Consider the following 20188-nt stretch of genomic DNA (forward strand, 5'->3'; position numbering starts at 1 on the left):
TTCAATGTTTTCTATGTAAAAAAATGAAAAGGCAAACAACAAAATGTAAGCTATGTCTGGATATATAACAGGCATGGGGTTAAGATTCTTACTGTATCTATAGAATATATGTATGCAAAATTGTTAAGAAGAACCAAAAGACTTCAGTGGAGAAACGGACAAAAGACAGAAACAGACAATTCACAAAAGGAAAAATAACTAGAAATAAACAAACAAAAATATTCACTAGTCAGCCAAAAATATATAAATTAAACATCAGTAAAGTACCACCATTTAACAAGCAAATTATAAAAAATAAAATAATACCCATGGCTGGTCAGGTATGGCAAAACTAATTTTCTCATATGCATACATAACTGTAAGTAAGCATTTTAAAGTGGCATAAACCTTTCTGAAAATAATATGGCAATCTTCTTACAATCTTTTCTAAAAAATAATCCAAAACCTTGGGGCAGGGGGAATAGATGGGGACACCTATATGTGTGACAATGTTTGTCATAACATTTATAAAACTGAAAATAATGTAAATAAACAATAGGGAAAAGATAAATTATGATGTAGTCACTAGATTACCAGTACCTTGGGAGCAGGATATGCCTAGCTCATGATGGGAGATGAGGGGCCAAGTATATACAGTATAATCATTAAATAAATATGAGTGAATACTGAAGGAAAGCAAAAATATAAGGCCACTTAAAATAATGGTTAAAATCTAGGTAGCTGCTGGCAAAATTTTAAATGAGAGCAAGAATATAGAAGTGTATGATTACAATCATATTTTTGAAAACTGCATTAGAAAAACTGCTAGAAGGAAACATGAAATACTAACAGTTATTGTGCTAACGGGTTGAGCAGTAATTCTTTATTGTGGTTATCTTTTATTTATGTATTTGTTGTAGTGACAGGGTCTTGCTATGTTGCACAGGCTGGTCTTAAACTCCTGGCCTCACGCAGTCCTCCACCTATACCTCAGCCTCCCAAAGTGCTGAGAGTATAGATGTGAACCACCACGCCTGGCCTATATTATCTTTATTTAAAATGTAAACATACTTCAGAACGATTATTATGATTACTTAAATTTTAAGTTGATCCTTAGAAATCGGAGAAGAGAGAATAATTTAATAACCAATGGAAAATACATAAAATCTCTAAATAGCTGTGTATTATAAGTAAATCTGCCCAGCTAAAAAGAAAAGCATAGTCATGCAGAGGTCAGCAACTGGCATTCATTATTTACATATTTATTTTTATTTTATTTACTTTATTTTTATTTATTTCTTTTTTGAGACGGAGTCTCTGTCACCCAGGCTGGAGTGAAGTGATGCAATCTCGGCTCACTGCAACCTCCCTCTCCCGGGTTCAAGCGATTCTCTTGCCTCATACTCCCAAGTAGCTGGGATAACAGGCTCCTACCATCACACCCAACTAATTTTTATATTTTCAGTAGAGACAGGGTTTTGCCATGTTGGCCAGGCTGGTCTCAAACTCCTGACCTCAGCTGATCCATCCGCCTCAGCCTCCCAAAGTGCCAGATGGAATCATAGGTGTGAGCCACCCTGCCTGACGACATTCATAATTTAGATTAGAGGCATCATTTCTGAGTCCTAACTCAATGATAACATATGACAGGAAGCCAAAATGCAGCCACTCAAACAACAGCAAATGCTCAATTTGTTGCATTCCTACTTTCTTCTGAACCCTCTCTGGCTCTGGGCTGTAAGGGTTTAGAATAGTTATCTCTTGACTTGAAGGCTTCCAGTCAGACTGGGTCAATTCTTTAACGTCAGTGGGAAGTTCAGAAAATCAGGCCAGGGTAGGGGTAGGGTAGGCTGGTGGTGTTTAGCTCGCCAAGTTGAATTACTTTTCCATCTTCTAGAAAACCAAAACTACATAAAGGAAGAAAAAGAAGATACAAAACGTTATCGGTTTCTCTAAAGCTCTATAGTATTTCAAAGTGTTGTTCACAAACCTTTAGTGGGTCATGAAATTAATCGAAAGGGTCACAACTAAGATTTTATAAGGGCTGCAACAGAACAGAAAATGGTGTATATGTCATTTTAAGAGGATACCATTTCATAAAACCTTTGTTTCTGTCATAGGTGTGTATATGTGTGAGAGAGTATGTCCGTCTGCTTTTACTATGATTTGTGGTCCAAAAAAGTTTCCAAAGCATTACTCTAGATAACCCAGGCCTTGACTTGGGTGCTAGGGAACCACCAGAGATAAACTGTTTGAAACTAAAGGACTCATCTAGAAGTAGGACTATAGTAAATCCAGTTCAACTGGGTGTTAGGCACTAACACAAAACAAATACTTCTTAATATTTCATCCAGGAAAAAATAACTGCTGTCATCCAAAGACTCCAGAAAGCATCGTTTTACAATTTCACCATGAGGTGCTGACAGTTTCACTCAAGCATGCTGCTTTTTCCTTAATGCCTGCTTTCTTCCACTTCAGACTTTAGGAAGATATGGTTGCAGAGACTACACTTATCTATGTGAGCACATCATAGTACCAAAGTCATAGCTAGGAAATCTAACTCCCTCCTTTGCCAGACAGACAAACTGAGATTTAGAGTGATGAAATGCCCCAGGAAATGCCAAGGTCAATGCAGAGGATTGCTGAGACCGGACTCCCACTCCCAGTTCTTTTCCGAGAATCCTTAAATTAAAAGCATAGAAGAACATAAAGCAGCACTCCCTGCCAAGAGACAAGTAGATGACCTTTCCTTTTCTTTTTCGGTCTTATTGGTTCTGAATTAATTTTTACTAAGGACTAAATAAAACATTTGGATGAAGAGGCCCCTGTCCTTCAAACAAACAAACAAAGATTGCTTGCTGAAATTAGACAAACAGAGTTTTTTTGTGTGTTAGGGAATTTCTACGTAATTTTAACACTCTCCTTGGGAAACCTACTCATATAAAAATAAAGGAGTGTGCTCTTTTTGAATTTTTTGTATTCTGACAGTAGTTGAGAAGAAAAGCATGGTATGGTGGTCATTCTCTTCTCAAATAAGTATATACTGTACATAATTTAGTGTTACAGGTATCAACAAATCATCACCTGCATAGTCTTAAATCACAATCTATTTATTGATTTCTAAATGCCACAAAGTGGTTTAATTTGCCCCGAACTGTTATTTTTAATGACATCAAGATGATTCTCCATCCTTTCTCAAAGCCAAATGCAATGAAAACAGACAGCCAGAGAAAGATGCTGTGCAAGGAAAAAGTCACAGTTCCTTTTCTAAAGTTTTGATTTTGTTGGTTTAGAAAAGGCCATCTCTCTAAAGTTTCTTCTAGCTACTTAAATCCTATGATTTTTACCTGTATTTCTTTTTCAAAGTAAGTTTAGCAGTAACACTTGAAGTGTAAGACCGCTGGTCAGGATTTCATAATTTAAAAATCACTCACTTTAAGAGTGTCTGAATTGCCACCCTAACTTTCCCACAGTGTTGCAATATCTGGGTGAATATATACTGATTAAGATCTGCGTCCTGGACATACTCTGGTTTAATAACATAAAAATAAGAAATTCAGAACCGTAAGGAGCTTTGGGATCACTTGAAGCTAATCCTCCTCTAGTAAGCCTCTTCAAATAAGCTTTCCCATAGTGATCTTTCTTTAAAAAGTCAGTTCTGTTTCTTACCTTTAGAGACACAGAGGCAGCCTGTTACCAAAAAGATTTGCTGGCATAAAGACTGCTTCATATTTTGAATTCAGAGTAAAGGTCTAATTTTCCACAATCATACAGGACAAGTTCCTTCTTTGGGACCTTGAAATCAGCAATTATTACCACCAAGTGATGAGTCTCAAATGCATAGTTGAAAAGTGTATGAATTTAATGCTATTAGAGACTTCACATACTCAAAAATTAGTTTAAATGGGTTCTAATTTTGCTGACTTCAGAGACCTCACTCCATCATTCTGAGAAGTCCTCAACTTTCAGAACCGTACTAGGCACTGTAAAACTTTGATTTGTATTTCTTAAAAAAAGTTGCACAGATGTTATAAAATACATGGTACATAAAACTCTATCAGGAGCTCAACTGAACTGTGCCATGGTCTAATTATCAGTCAAACTAATGGTTGACGCAGAGAACTGAGATAGTGCGATTTCATAATGAAAAGAATTAATGGCAAACGAACCAATACTATGAGGATTCATAAGATGAAATAAAATGTTAACATATTTTTTTCAGGAAATAGTCAAGTAGTCATGGCCACTTCAAATAATAGTAATTTAGAGTTGGAAAAAAAAAATGCCCTTGAGGTTAAAAAAAAAAAAAAAAAAAAAAAAAAAAAATCCAACCCTCTTGTCCCAGCCCATTCCCACTCCCATCCCATGTTGTACAGTTGGTTACTCTGGCCTAAAGCAAGCTGCTAAACTTCTCAGGCTCAACTTAAATACCTTTCCTGACAGAAACTCGTAACATCCTCAGGTCCATTTCAATTCAAAAAGGTGATCACCAGTCATTGCTTAATTCATTCAAGGAACATATAATGCATATCTCCTTTGTGCTAGGCATTGGGGGTCAGATATCCTTATACTGGGATATCTTACCAATTGCTTGTGTTCTGCCCTCAGGACTTAGACAAAACACGGCTAACTGTGTTGTATAAATTTGTCCTGAATAAAGTCAGAATATAAAAAGGCAGTTCATTCCCCATACTCCCCTCCCCAGTACCTTCCTTCCCTATAGCTCTCTCCCCAAAGCTTCCTTCTCCGCACCCTACCACCAAACATAGGTCTTTTTATCCAGAAAAAGAACCCTGAAATCTTTCGCCCAAAGGGTTCAGTAATTTTTGCTATCATAGTCACTCCTCCTGGAGACAACCAATTTCCAGATTCCTCAAAATGTGAGGACACTGAGTGCTGAGTTCCGAACACAAGCCACCTGGCTCCATTGTCTATCCTTAATCAGGACATTCTAATGCTTCTTAATGAATGGGAGTTTTCTTTCCTCCTCTATCTAAAATGCGCTTTCCTATTTAAGAAAGGGTTTTTCACAAGAACTCCTACTTACCCCACAAGACCCATCTGGAAAAGAGATTGCTGGTCTTCTCTAACCACCGCAAGCAAGAGATGTGTTGGCAACCGCAGAGGACAATGTTTGTACCTATTGTTGACTCCTAGGGAGGGAATGATTTACTGTAACTGCCTAATAGAAACTATCTAGTTACCAAAAGTCTCTGTATGAATGCTAATATTATTGGCTTGTGTTAAGATATGCTTATAAGAACTGATGAAGATACAAAGGTCTGCATGGGACTGGGTCTCACCTGGAGAAAGGTCTCTCCTGGCTTTCATCACCTGAAGAAGCAGCCACTTAAACATAGGAGCCCCTGCCAAGCTGCAGACTAAACGTTAAGTCTGGACCAAAACAGAGTGGAGATATCTGAAAGGAAGCTAGGGAATGCTAAAATGGCATTCACTCAGAAAAGACAGTCCAAAGGGAAGCTGGGAAATGAGGAATCCAAAGTATCAAAGTTTGATATGGCCGTTAGGTATATAACCTAACTACAACCAAAGCAAAGATAGATTCAGACAAGGCTGGGGAGTTCCTGAAACAGGCTCTGTATTATGGTAGCACCAGAAATCTTTACTTGTAAATCAGACCGTTTTTATATTTCTTCTATTCCTTTATATTTCCTCCACTGAGTAAAGTTCTGGCTTGTTTGAACTCTGCTAAAAGGAACTTGAAGGCAAGCGTTTTTATCTGCTCTTCGGCTTGAAGATTTGATTATTATCAGCCCACTACTGAGGGCAGTTTGAGTGAAAGACTCCTCCCACGGGAGGTAAAATTTAGGGGACAATACGGATTGTGGAATCCAGCCATTCTTCTCCATCTGCAAAGTCTCCTTCCAATACTGAATCTTGGAAGTAATAGTTTTGTTTTTATTATGCAATATTCTTCTAAAATTCCTCCACTAAATTGTGAGCATGTTGAAAGGACCTTATCATTTTCATCATTACCATGTACACATGTGACTGGAACACAAGAAGTACTCAAACCTTTGTTGACAGAATAAATGAAGCAATTCATGGACTTTTGAAGCACTCTAAAGTCCACCTAGTCCAGTACTTTTCCTATAAGTGTATATTCATCCACATAAGGCTTTCATAGGTCATAATATAATTCATTCAACAAATATCAACTAAATGCCTACAGTAGTTGAGATGCTGTGCTTTCAGGAACAGCAAAAAAAAAAAAAAAAAAAAAAAAAAAAATCAGTCACTGATATAACAAATGTGTATTGAGGACTTACTGCATGCCAGGTACTATGTTAGGCCCTAAGGATGATACAATGAATAAGACACACAAAGCTCCATAGGGAACTCACAGAAGAGAAAATAAAATGGACATGAAGTATATACTGTATAACACTGTTTAAAGTGGAAAATGTTGGCCAGGCATGGTGGCTCATGCCTGTAATCCCAGCACTTTGGGAGGCTGAGGTGGGTGGGTGTTGGGAGTTCGAGACCAGCCTGGACCATACGGTGAAACCCCATCTCTACCAAAAACACACAAAAAAATTAGCCAGGCATGGTAGCACACACTTGTATTCCCAGCTACTGGGGAGGCCGAGGCAGAAGAATTGCCTGAACCTGGCAGGCAGAGGTTGCAGTGAGCAGAAATCACACTCCTGCACTCCAGTCCGAGCAACAGAGCGAGACTCCATCTCAAAAAAAAAAAAAGGAAAATGTTAAGTGTTTTCAAAGGCACACATAAAGGCAATGAAGAAGTCAAAGGCCAAAAGAGAAACCAGGGTTTCATAAGAATTTATGAAACACTGCCATTCAGGTATGGGACATTACTTGTGGCTTTAAGCTTAGCGTTCAGGAATGAAGATTACTAGTTTCTAGCAAAAGCAGTGAACTGTAATGGCTTTGTAGGTTATGATGAAAATCAATATTCCATTTTCATATATTTAGCATTATATCAAGTGACATTAACACTGAATTTTGGAAAGCAAGAATACAGATTATTTTAATGGAATCCATAACCAAAACTGAGTTCTAAATAAAAAGGTATTTTCATGTTTGAGAATATGGCCTAAAGAAGCACAGATTGTCAACCTGAATTTTAAAAGTGTATTAATAATAATCCTGGACTTATAGGTGAGTCTTATTTAACAGTAACTCCATGACAAAATAATTTCTATTATTTACATTGTAAACTAGAAAAGGGAAAATTAGGCTAAGATATGGCTAAACATTATATTTCTTTCATCCTATAATCAAATGAAATTGATTCTTCAGTTTTATTCATATGTGCTACTTCAGCAGCTCCAAACACTTAAAAATATACCCCAGTAAAGCTTGTTTCCTTGCAGTAAAATGGGAATCAGAAGTTTCAATACTATAATAACACTGTAATATTAAAGGAGCTTAGGCTGGTCTGAAGGCAATTTTATTTTCAATTGTTCACAGTCAGTTACAGATTGAACTCCTGTTCCACTCTTTTCCCTTTCTCACTACTCTACTTGACTAGGCTCATGCCTGTAATCCCAGTACTTTGGGAGGCCAAGGTGGGCAGATCACGAGGTCAGGAGATAAGAGACTATCCTGGCTAACATGATGAAACCCCATCTCAACTAAAAATACAAAAAATTAATGGGGCATCGTGGCATGTGCCTGTAGTCCCAGGTACTTCGGAGTCTGAGACAAGAAAATCACTTGAACCTGGGAGGCAGAGGTTGCAGTGAGCCAAGATCACTCCACTGCGCTCCAGCCTGAGCCACAGAGCAAGACTCCGTCTCAAAAATAAAATAAAATTAAATTTAAATTAAAGGTGCTTAGGTTTAACTACCTTTCTCCTTCTCTTGATTCCATGAACTTACTCATGAATTTTCCACAGCAGTTAGAAATTGATCAGTTCCATCTCCAGTAGTTACAGACTGGGAAAGTATCATCTACCAATATATTCCTTCAATATATTTTATGGAATATATTCCATAAAAACAATACTGTGATAAAGAATTTCTAGGTCCAGAAGCAGGCTTTTCAATAAAATTTTGCCTCTATGGAAAAAAAATCAAACTTTCTCATAAAGCTTCTCCGTGAATTTCAAAAGGAACCTACATCCAAGTATTCCATTTTGGCCAGGAATTTCTTCTGTTCATTGCAGAATTCTTGCCACTGGTGTATGTTTACATTATTTTCCATTGGATCTGCACAGGAAATTAATCAGGCGCCATTTGTATCAAGCATGATGTAGACAAGAACATGTCATTAATACACTCATCCTAGTTATACGGAAGAACCTAAGACATGAACAAACCTAGCAAGCAAAATTTTTAAGGCCACACACTATGCTGAATGACTATAAAGACAGCAATGAGCACTTTGTTGCTTAGCCTCTCAATTTTGAATGCCACCAAGGAAGGATACTTTACCACTGCATGATTTGAACTTATATTAAGAAAACCTACCTACCGTAAAACCCCCGTGTTACATACCTCTATCGTGTTCTTTTTTAAAAAAATAGATTTTAGCAAAGAAACAATTCCAGAGAAATTATCACAATACTATATTCAAACAACATTCCTCTAGAAATTCGCTTCATCCGCCTTATTTCTATCTGTTAAAGGACATTAAGTTAAAGAAAAAAAAATGCAAAAACAGGGAGAATATTTGAAGGCAGAACAACTAGTTCCACTTCTGCAAACTAAACAAAATTCAGCAAAAAGAAAGGAAACAGGCAAAGGGAAGAAACTCAAGAGCTATTTGCAGCAGCGATCCGTTGCAAGTTCTATGCGCTTCTCCTTGAGCTCCAAGAGATGAGGAGGGAAAAGGAGAGAAGGCACCATGCAGACGCTTAAACTTGCTCTTGGTGCAACTTATAATATTCATTGAATTCGGTCTAAGATGTCTGGGCTATCTGAATTCGGTGGGAACGTCTGGGAGAAGGGAGTGGCATTTGGTTTCTCCGTTTGAAACCCCGGGAGCTGTACCGGAGAGTACCCCAAACCCCTTGGTAATCTTGCAGAGGCGGCTCAGAGCATCGTTCCCCAAGCACACACCTGCAGGGCCGGGCGGCTCCTCCCTCTTTCCCTCCAGTCGTCAGGGATGGACCAAAGTCCCTCGGGCGCACCGTTAGCCGGAGGACCACCCGGCTCCCGCAGGCGCCACTCAGCACCGGGGTGAAGCCGGAGCGCACGCCGCCGTCCGGGCTCCGCTTCCCGGAGCCACAAAGCAGAGGCCGCGCGCAGCTGGACACCGGCACCGCCAGGATGCGCATTACAATAAAACTTGGGGGAACAAGTCTACACTCGCGCCGACGTAGAGGCACAGCCCCTAACGCGGGCTCAGGCGCCGTCGGCCCGTTCCGCCCCTCCTCGCGGCCGAGGGGCAGCAGTTCGTACCTGTCCTCCGAGACGCTGATGACGCCCTCCTCCTTGGGCACGATCACGGCCATGTTCACCACCTCCTGGGACCCCTCGACCCGCTGCAGCAGGATCGGCTTGCGGGTCAGAGGCTTGGGCTGGATCTCCGCCGCCATCGGAGGAGGGGGCGCGCCTGGGGCTCCGCCGCCAATCGCGCCGCGGGGCCGGGCTGAGGAGACTACTAGGGCACGGACACAGGTTGAGACAGAGACTCTGGCTGGCCGGAGCTGAACGCCGGAAACCGGCGAGCATAGCCTGGCCGCCTCTCTCGGGAACGGCTCCGCGCTCCCTGCTTCAGGCACCAAAACCGCCACGACCGGGGTTGCTAGCTGGTGCCACTACCAGAGGAGGGGGGCGGAGAGCCGGGAGGTGGAGCCTGTGTGGGCGGGGCCTGCCTCAGGGGGTGGCCGCTGGTGGGCGCACGGGCGGCTCCACTTCCGGGACGGTGGGGAAGGAGGAAACCTGGAACAGAGGCGGGGCTCTGGAATCCCAACGCGCGTGCGTCAGTCCCTCAAGCCCATTTCCTCCCCCCTCCCCTCCGCGACTCCCCGGGCCCCGCAGCACCATTAGGACGCATGCGCTTTCCTTTTCCCTCCGTCGTCTCTCCGCCTTTCACACCCAACGTTTAGTCCCCTCCCTCTTTAACCTCCCGTGAACGCGCTTGCCACAGGCCACGCCCCTTCGAAATTCCTTGAATAGGGGACGGTGGTAGAGCGAGGAAAAGAGCGCCTCAGCAAGACCGGAAAGAGCGGAGGCCTGCAGGAAGAAAAGAAGTCCAACTAGTTGGGACATCACTGGGCATGCGCGCGGACTACATGGCCTAGCGGTCTTAACAATGAAGTTCAGCGGGAGGCCGCTTACTGCTCCCAACATGCACCAGGCCCAGGCTGCCGGATGGCACCCAGTGGCCTCCTGGGAGTCGTAGTTTCTTGGAACCTCCGCCCCCTTGTCCTGGAATGACCTATCGCCTACTTCTCAGCGCTGTGGGCCTGGGGAGCTCAGGAGGGCAAAGTTTGAGGAGGGAGGAAGGTCAAGAGATTGGTCTGGAAATATGGACAGGTGCGGAGAGTCTTGTTTAGGAGCTTGAGTTTTAACCTTTGTGTGATGGAAAACTGTTGTGTCCTCAGAGCACGTCTCTGCTGTGACCAGCACTCCAGCTACTAGAGGTTCCCAGGAGAGACTAGGCAATTCTCCCAACATGCTGTTTCCTCTGTCTGGATTTACTAGTTCCAAACTCCAAATGAGCTCTTTCTGCTCCAGAAAACTTTCCCTGATTTAACAGCTGAGAGTTTCCAGTTCTTACTGCATTTCATAGCACTTCCATTGTGGCAGCTGCCACACTGATAGTAATCAACTGTTTGAGCACTCATCCCACCTGAGAATGATGTAGCAGGTGCCCAGGTGCATCCCTTGCAACCAAGAACAAGGTTTATCAGGCCACGGTCCACACTCAGGACCTGTAACGTCTTCACCTTCACCTCTCTCTTACGCTTACGCCTTTTACTGCCCTAACAAGCCTGCCCCTACTTTACTCACCCCTCTCCCAAATACTCTTTGAACTCATGTAACTAGACTGCACCTGCTCACCCTTCAAGACTCTGTCTAGCCTCTACCTCCTCTAGGCAGCTTTACCCGCCCAACCCTCTCCACTGCAGGTCCGATTGGGTATTTCTCCTGTGTTACCTCAGCTTCCTGAGTCCCCTGTTAGAACTCTTGCCATTATCACTGCCCTATCATGACCTGTTCTCCTATTTGTCTCTAGTGATCTGTGAGATTCTTGAGAATTAAGAGGTTTGCATTCAAATCTGTGTTCTCATTGCCTATCACTAGCTAGTTATTAAATATTTGTTGAATGAATGACAAGATAGAGATTCTGCCTCTTTGGAATTGAGAGTCAGACTCAGGGTTGTGGTGATGCTATTCAGGTTCTAATTCCCATAAAGCCTGGGGTGGGGGCAGCCAGTGCTACCTCCTTTGTAACTTTAAGGGGATGAGGGAAGGTATCTGGGTCATAACTATAATTGCCACCAGAACCACCTGATGTAGGTGTTATGCCCTATTTAAATAGATGTGGAACCTGAAACTCAGAGAAGTGAAATGCCTGCCTTAGGTCCTCCAGCTGGAAAATACCTCAATCCTATTTCAAGGTTCTTACAGAATTTCTGCAAAATGGGAGATGGTAAAGAGTTGCCCTGTGTTATTGCACAGGTTATTTGCACTTGTTCTCTTACGTCTCTAATGATCTGTAAGATCCTTGACTGCCAAACACCTACCTTAGAAATGTGTTTCCACAAGGCCTGTCCCTTTCTCTCCCCAGTTCTGGCATTACTTCTTTCATTTCCAGAGCCCTGCAACTCAATCACACCACATAAACCATGACTACTCTTCAGCTAACTTAAATCTGGGAGAGCTCAGAATTATCACATAACGACTATTGATGAAAAGAGTTAAACTTGTGAAACATTTTAAGAGATTTATTCTGAGCCAAATATGAGTGACTGTGGCCCATGACACAGCCCTTTGGAGGTCCTGAGAACATGTGCCCAAGGTGGTCGGGGTACAGCTTGGTTTTATATATTTTAATAAGGCATGTGACATCAATCAAATACATTTAAGAAATACATTGGTTTGATTCAGAAATGCAGGACAGCTTAAAGTGGGGGCTTCCAGGCTAATAGGTAAATGTTAACATTTTTTTAGTTGACAGTTGATTGAGTTTATCTGAAGACCTGGGATCAATGGAAAGGAATGTTCAGGTTAAGGTAAAGGATTGTGGAGACCAAGTTTTATTGTGCAGAGGAATCTTTTAGATAGCAGACTTTAGAGAGATAGAAGGTTGTAAAATGTTCCTTACCAGACCTAAAAAGGTGACTGGCTGTTAGTTGATTATCTCCTGGGTGTGGGAAGAAAGGAAGGAAAACAAAGGGGAAAGGAGATATAGATTGTGGATTTTTTCCCACAAGAACCTTTGCAGGGCACTCTTAAGGTATGGCAAGGAAATATAATTTGGGATAAAACCTTATGGTTTTCTTTCTTGTTATGCCAGAGTGAGATTGGAAAGTAAATCATGATATACAGGGTGAAAACCCATCTGACCCCACCTGATCAGAATTTATGGTTTTGTAAGGGATGACTCCCCAGACCCCTTAGATAGGATTTTGGGCAAGATAAAAAATCGGAGCTTAGTCTTCACGACCAGCCCCACATGCCAGGCCTTGTGGTAGGCACCTAACATTCATTCAGTAACTCTGTCCATTGTGTCTGGAGCAAGCTAAAAAGGCTGGATTGCTCAGGAAATGGAAAGAAGCCAGGACTAGGGGCCTGGGTTCAAGTCTGTAGGGAAAATGTTCCCAAATAGTATATTTTTTAAATTTTTTAGACGGAGTCTTACTCTGTCACCCAGGCTGGAGTGCAGTGGTGCGATCTCAGCTCACTGCAGCCTCTGCCTCCCAGGTTCAAGTGATTCTCCTGCCTCAGCCTCCTGAGTAGCTAGGACTACAGGCGCCAGGCTACCACACCTCACTAATTGTGTTTTGTTTTTGTTTTTGTTTTTGTTTTTTTGAGATGGAGTCTCTGTCACCAGGCTGGAGTGTAATGGCACAGTCTTGGCTCACTGCAACCTCCGCCTCCTGGGTTCAAGCGATTCTACTGCCTCAGCCTCCCCAGTAGCTGGTACTACAGGCACGTGCCACCATGCCCAGCTAAGTTTTTGTATTTTTAGTAGAGACGGACGGGGTTTCACCATGTTAGCTAGGATGGTCTCGATCTCCTGACTTGGTGATCCACCTGCCTCAGCCTCCCAAAGTGCTGGGATTACAGGTATGAGCCACCGCACCGGCCTCAGTATCTTTAAGTCTACTGCATCTGTCACCCAATTGTTCAAAAGTCAGTTCCTAGGAGTCATCCTTGATTCTCTTTTTCTCATGACTCATATCTAAACCATTAACAAGTCCTGTCAGCTCCACCTGCAAAGTATATCTTGACTTGTCCCACTTTGTGCTGTCTCTACAGTTGCCATAATCTCTGGCCCCCTAGCACAGTAGCATAACTGGTTTCTCTGCTGCTTCTGCTGAACCCTTCTCATCAACCCTATACAATCCATATTTATCACAGTAGCCAGAGTAATTTTTGTTTTAAAATATAAACCTTATTATATCCCTCCACTGCTTTGAAGTCATCAGTGCTTATCATTACACTTGGGATAAAATGGCTTTCCAACCCCACCTCTCATCCTGCTCAGTAATGGCTTAAAAAGTCCACAGAAACACGAACTTTATTCCTGCTGGCGGTCTTTGCACCAGCTATGTGCACCTCCTGATTATTTTCTTCTCATCCTTCAGACTTCAGCTCCAGTATTAGCTCCTAAAAAAAGTCTTAACTAGCCAGGTGCATTGGCTCATGCCTTTAATCCTAGCACTTTGGGAGGCTGAGGTGGCTGGATCACTTGAGGTCAGGAGTTTGAGACCAGCCTGGCCAACATTATGAAGCCATGTCTCTACTAAATATACAAAATTAAGTTGGGCATGGTGGCATGTGCCAGTAGTCCCAGCTGATTGAGAGGCTGAGGCACAAGAATTGCTTGAACCCAGGAGGTGGAAGTTGCAGTGACCCGATTGCACCACTGCACTCCAGACGGGGTGACAGAGTAAGTGAGACACCATCTCAAAACAACAACAACAAAAAAATCTTACCTACCACTTCTAAAGTACCCCACCTCTTCATAACACTCACTGTCATATCACTCTGTTGATTATATGCTTCACATTTCTTACCTCTGCCCAAAATCATCTTGTTTGTTTCATATGTATTCATTAGTCTCCCTTCTCTAGAAGAGAAGCACCGGGAGAGAAAGGATCTTGACTGTGCACCATTGCACTCCTAGCCCCTAGAGTAACACCTGGCATGTGAGGAGGCATGTTTTAAATATTTGTTGAATGAATGACTAGCCAGAAGCAGGTCCAGATTTGTTCAACTCTATTCCATTAAAGCACAATGGAAACACTGGAATCTGGAATTTGCCCTACTTTGTGGGATGGGGCTGACTTTAGGAAAAAATACACAACTGCAGATATGTCCAAAAGGCATAGGAAAATATCAGTATGGTAAAGGCAACAGGTTAGTAATTTGTATCCAAGAGAAGGCCTAGCATGAAATAAATGAGGTGTTCTAATAGGTAGTAGAAACTTTGAAAAATGAGGGATTACGGCCTTCCTGATAGAGGAAGACTACCCTAGTAGTTCTTAACTTTTTAGGTCACAGACCTTATTAAAAATCAGATCAACATGATACATCTGCTGGAGGAGGAGGCATGTACCCATGTACAAACTAAATTTTACATGCAGTTTCAGAAGGCACACGGCTATCAGAAATCTAGCTTAAGGATGCCTGCCTGGTCTGGAAATATGTAAGACTACTTAGCCTCATTCCTCGTCACACAACAAAGGGCATTCTGATGGGGGATCAAGGACAGAAAGGAGTAGACTTCTAGAAAAATGATTTTCAAATTTGTTTATATACCACTTTAAATAATTTTGAAAAACTGCTAACCCCTTGCAGAAATTCAGTATAATTTTAAATGTTTGAGTCTGAATTCTAGCACCTTGTAAATATTAACATTTATTATAAAGATTTTTACATTTGAGAATCTATTTTTTTTTTTTTAGATGGAGACTCACTCTTGTTACCAAGGCTGGAGTGCAATGGCGCAATCTCAGCTCACCACAACCTCCGCCTCCAAGATTCAAGTGATTCTCCTGCCTCAGCCTCCTGAGTAGCTGGGATTGCAGGCACCTGCCACCACACCCGGCTAATTTTTTGTATTTTTAGTAGAGACGGGGTTTCACTATGTCAGTTAAGCTAGTCTCAAACTCCTGACCTCAGGCAATCCATCCGCCTTGGCCTCCCAAAGTGCTGGGATTACTGGCATGAGCCACCGTGCCTGGCCTGAGAATCTCTTATTGATTCCCCTTGTAATACTATCTGAAACAAAAAATATATATGTGTGTATATGTATATATAAATTAAAATTCCATAATTTGCTTAATATACTAAGGCCATAAGCTCTAATTTTTCCAAGTTTCTTCTAGATTAACTGGTCATTACAATGGTAAGTTCACAATAGTTAAAACAACAAAAATATATTACAGTTTTATATAAAACTTCAACAAAAAAGTAAATTTTTAATAAAAATTTTTATTGGAGATCAACAAGACTGGGTTTTTATATTTCCTTGTATTCAAAAATAAATAATAACTTGTTTTTAGAATTAAGCAGGATTCAGGATCAATTCTATTCCTACATTTTATTTTGTAAATACAAGGACTGAGCAATGAGCAACCTCATTTATGTAAATGGAGGGAATGGAAAGAGTTTTGGTGTAGCAATGCCACTCAATTCTTTTTTTTTTTTTTTAAGAAAGAATTTTGCTCTTGTTGCACTCTTGTCTAGAGTGCAATGTCCCGATCTTGGCTCACTGTAACCTCCACCTCCCAGGTTCAAGCAATTCTCCTGCCTCAGCCTCCAAAGTAGCTGGGATTACAAGCATGTGCTACCATTCTCAGCTAATTTTGTATTTTTAGTAGAGACAGGGTTTCACCATGTTGGCCAGGTTGGTCTCGAACTCCTGACCTCAGGTGATCCACAGGCCTTGGCCTCCCGTAGTGCTAGGATTACAGGTGTGAGCCACTACGCCTGGCTACCACTCAGTTCTTTAAACTTTTTTTGAGTTAAATGTGAAAAATCACACAGTTGGGAGATAATTTTTGCAAATCACATATCTGATGAGGTTCATGTAGAACCTCATTTATATATCTAGAATATATAAAGAACTTTTACAACTCAATAATAAAAAGACAACCCCATTTTTTTTTTTTTTTTTTTTTTTTTTTGAGACGGAGTTTTGCTCTTGTTACCCAGGCTGGAGTGCAATGGCGCGATCTCGGCTCACCGCAACCTCCGCCCCCTGGATTCAGGCAATTCTCCTGCCTCAGCCTCCGGAGTAGCTGGGATTACAGGCACGCGCCACCATGCCCAGCTAATTTTTTGCACCTTTAGTAGAGACAGGGTTTCACCATGTTGACCAGGATGGTCTCGATCTCCTGACCTCGTGATCCACTCGCCTCAGCCTCCCAAAGTGCTGGGATTACAGGCTTGAGCCACCGCGCCCGGCTTTTGACAACCCCATTTTTTAAATGGGCAAAGGATCTGAGTAGGCATGTCTCCAGAGGAGATATACAAATGGCCAATAAGCACATGAAAAGATGCTCAGTATCATCAGCCATCAAGGAAATGCAAGTCAAAACCAATGAGATAGCACTTTACAACTGCTAGAATGGTTATAATAAAAAAGATAAATAACAACAAATATTGGCAAGGATGTATTGTAATTTCTTTCATTAACTGCTGGCAGAAATATAAAATTGTGTCACCTCTTTGGAAAACAGTCTGGCAAGTCTTCAAAATGTTAAACATAGTGTTACCGTATAACCCAGCAATTCCACGTCTAGCTATATACACAAAAGAAGTAAAAACTTAGGTTCATATAAAAACCTGAACATAAATGTCCATAGCAGCATTATTCGTAATAGCCAAGAAATAAAAATAACCCAAATGTCCCTCAACTGATACACAGATAAAATGTGGTATATCCATGCAATGTGATATTATTCAGCAATTAAAAATAAATATATATTTTTTTCTTTTTTGAGATAGGTTCTCACTCTGTCACCCAGACTGGAGTGCAGTGGCACAACCACAGCTTATTATAGCTTCAAACTCCTTGATTAAAGCAATCTTCCCACCTCAGCCTCCCAAGTAGCTAGGCCTACTGGCACACACCACCCTGCCCCACTAAACTTTTAAACAATTTTTTGTAGAGACACTGTCTCATTACCAGGTTCATCTTGAACTCCTGATCTCAAGTGATACTCCCGTCTTTGCCTCCCAAAGGACTGGGACTGCAGGTGTGAGCCACCACGCCTGCTGCATCATATTCTTGTATATTTTCCTCCAAATTTTAGAATGCAGATTTTTATGGAAAAAGTCCGCTGTGTAGCCTACTTATCAAAATGCTATTGTCAAATCAATTAGGTAGATCAGACATTTTCTGTTTTAAAAATTCCAACTTCATTTTTTCCATCCGAAAAATATTAATATGCATTTTGAAGAATACAGCAAAAATATAATTGAATGAAACTTTTAAGATGGACTATTAAATGTAGTCAAGATTTTAATAATATATATACAATCATTATCAATTGTTAATAATTTATGAAAATAGTAAACCAATATGCTTTTCTTATTAATATAATGTAATGTGTGGCTTAAGATATAAATTTTTGTAAAACAAGAAAAATAAAAGATGTGATATGATATTCTTTTCATAATTGTGTGTATGTGTGTTGAACTCTTGTGTTGAACTTTATGAATATTTAGATAAAGTATTGAATATGAAAATCATAAATGATTCCATTTATTTGGTTAGAAATCATAATAAAAAATTTCTTATATAGTTAAGGAAAGAGAAAGATGTATACGCTAAAAGTGATTGACGCTTGAACCTGGAAGGTGGAGGTTGCAGTGAGCCAGGATTGTGCCATTGCACTCCAGCCTGGGCAACAGAAGCGAAACTCCGTCTCAAAAAAAAAAAAAAAAAAAAGTGATTGGTCTGGGACTAGCATATAATTTAATTTTTTGTTAATAGGAAATAGAAACTATTAATCATTTTATAGAATAAAATAAGTTGGTGATTAGTCATAAATATTTCATATGATTTGGTAAATACCTTATTGAATGAATAACTGAATCTAAAAGAGTAAGTTTAACAGTAAGCTCTGTTTACAATATATTTTGAAAACTTGGTAGTACTAAAATATCTTCCTATTGCACAGAAAAGAATCAGCATCACTAATTTTGTCTAATTCGGCTTTTGTGAAGTTTTTTTTTTTTTAGTTAATGACTCATGCTAGGGATGAGTAGTATTGAGAATATCTGAAAAGAGCTGCTTAGTTTAAAATACTTGAGAAAATGTCTTTGGGTCATTCAGTCTTCCTACTGCAGGTAACTTAGCTTCACCCTCAGAGTACTCTCCTTCCAGAACAATGAATTTTTTTTAACAGCAGACAGAAGAGAAAGTCATTAAACAAAAAACGTCTTTACTCCCACCACTCTATTTACCCTATACTTATATTCAGAACCTCCAAAGACAAGTCAGACTATTCTTGTTTTTTCTCCCCTAACAGAAATATTTATAAAGGCAAGGAACACCAGAAAGATCTATAGGTTCAGTTGCTTTATTAATCATCACAGTCTCCTGGAAATCAGTATTTTGGTATTTGTTGTTGTTGCTGCTCAGGAGGTTTTCTTTCTCCTACCCAGGGCAATGCATCACAGCGCATTCTGGGATGGGTAAAGGCTATGAAATGGGAGAATGTCTGATGTGAATGTTAGCACATCCTCAGGCAAACTTGCTTTAGGAAAAAGTACCTATAAAAATTAAAGATCTGACTGGGCGCAGTGACTCACACCTGGAATCCCAGCACTTTGGGAGGCCGAGGCAGGTGGATCACCTGAGGTCATGAGTTCGAGAACAGCCTGGCCAACTTGGAGAAACCCTGTCTCTACTAAAAATATAAAAATTAGCCAGATGTGGTAGTAGGCACCTGTAATCCCAACTACTCAGGAGGCTGAGGCAGGATAATCACTTGAACCTGGGGGGCAGAGGTTTCAGTGAGCCGAGGTTGTGCCACTTCATGCCGGCCTGGGTGACAGCGAGAAACTGTGTCTAAAAAAGTAAAAAGAAAATAAAGATCTGGAAACAGCTTCATTTTTATTTATGTTTCTGCACAGAGGCCATGCTAATTTTTGATCATCCCAATTTTAGTATATGTGCTGCCTAAGTGAGCACTGGAAATGGACATTCTTAAAACGAGGCTTGTTCGTGTACCACTTGACAGGTTTTCACAGACCAGAGGCACATTACACGGGTTGCAGTTTAGAGAACTCTAGTCTGGGAAATACAGAGTGGGGCTGCAGCTCTAGTGGTGGTTGGAACTTTTTGGCAGGGGTAGGATTAAAGGGATTATTCTCAATAATTGGACTAAGGTAACTTCTTTTGGATCAACTCCTCACCCCTGGAAGGTCAATTAGGAAACAGCGTGAGACTGGAGAAAAGGAGTCCCATAGCAGAGTCTAAGGCCCTTGTAGTAATGAACATGCGTTTTTCTAAACTGGCATTAGAAGGCTGGGCTGGGATCTGGGGCTCCTGGCTTTATCAGGTGAAACCCACATGCAGCAAGAGGAATCTACAAGCAGACAGCGTTCTGAGACCCAGTTAGGCAGTCAGCAGACAAGCAGTTGTGCACCAACCGCCAGGATAGGGTTCAAAGGCAAGAATCAAATCTGTGGTGACAGCTTAGGAAATCAAGGCAGGGCCTTGGGGCTCAAGGATCTGGTGTTCTGAGCAGGAAGCCTAGGCATGATCTTAGGTGTCGGAACTAGGAACAAAGTAGGAGTAGAGCCACTAAATAGGGTGTCCTGTAGCAAATCACCGAATCAATTGGAGCCCCTGCCCTTTCTTCATCTGTAGCCTGTAGGTAATCACAGCACCAATCTTACACAGTTGTTGTGAAGTATAAATGAGATCTTTCATTGGAAGGAATAAACCCAGTGTTAGCAAGTAGTTACTCTAAGGGAAGAGGAGAAATATGAGGAAGAGTTGGAAAGGAACCATGGGGAGGACAGACAGAAGAAAGGAAGCAGAGATGATGTCACAAAACAAGGAAGAAACCTAACAATCAGAA

General features: G+C 41.2%; 1 protein-coding gene across 4 annotated transcripts in view; it reads right to left on the reverse strand.

Annotated features, from left to right (window-relative positions):
* Positions 1-9884, reverse strand: part of WDFY2 (WD repeat and FYVE domain containing 2) — a 191729-nt gene extending 181845 nt beyond the window's left edge. The window contains exon 1 of one of the 4 annotated variants that reach the window (XM_003927176.4): positions 9369-9884. In XM_003927176.4, coding sequence (XP_003927225.2) covers positions 9369-9505 — 137 coding nt within the window. In that variant the 5' untranslated portion in view covers positions 9506-9884. The other 3 variants (XM_074387659.1, XM_074387661.1, XM_074387660.1) reach the window with 3 other exon arrangements.
* Positions 9885-20188: the final 10304 nt, after the last annotated feature.

Source organism: Saimiri boliviensis, chromosome 16 (genome assembly GCF_048565385.1).
Source record: "Saimiri boliviensis isolate mSaiBol1 chromosome 16, mSaiBol1.pri, whole genome shotgun sequence".
Lineage (NCBI taxonomy): Eukaryota > Metazoa > Chordata > Mammalia > Primates > Cebidae > Saimiri > Saimiri boliviensis.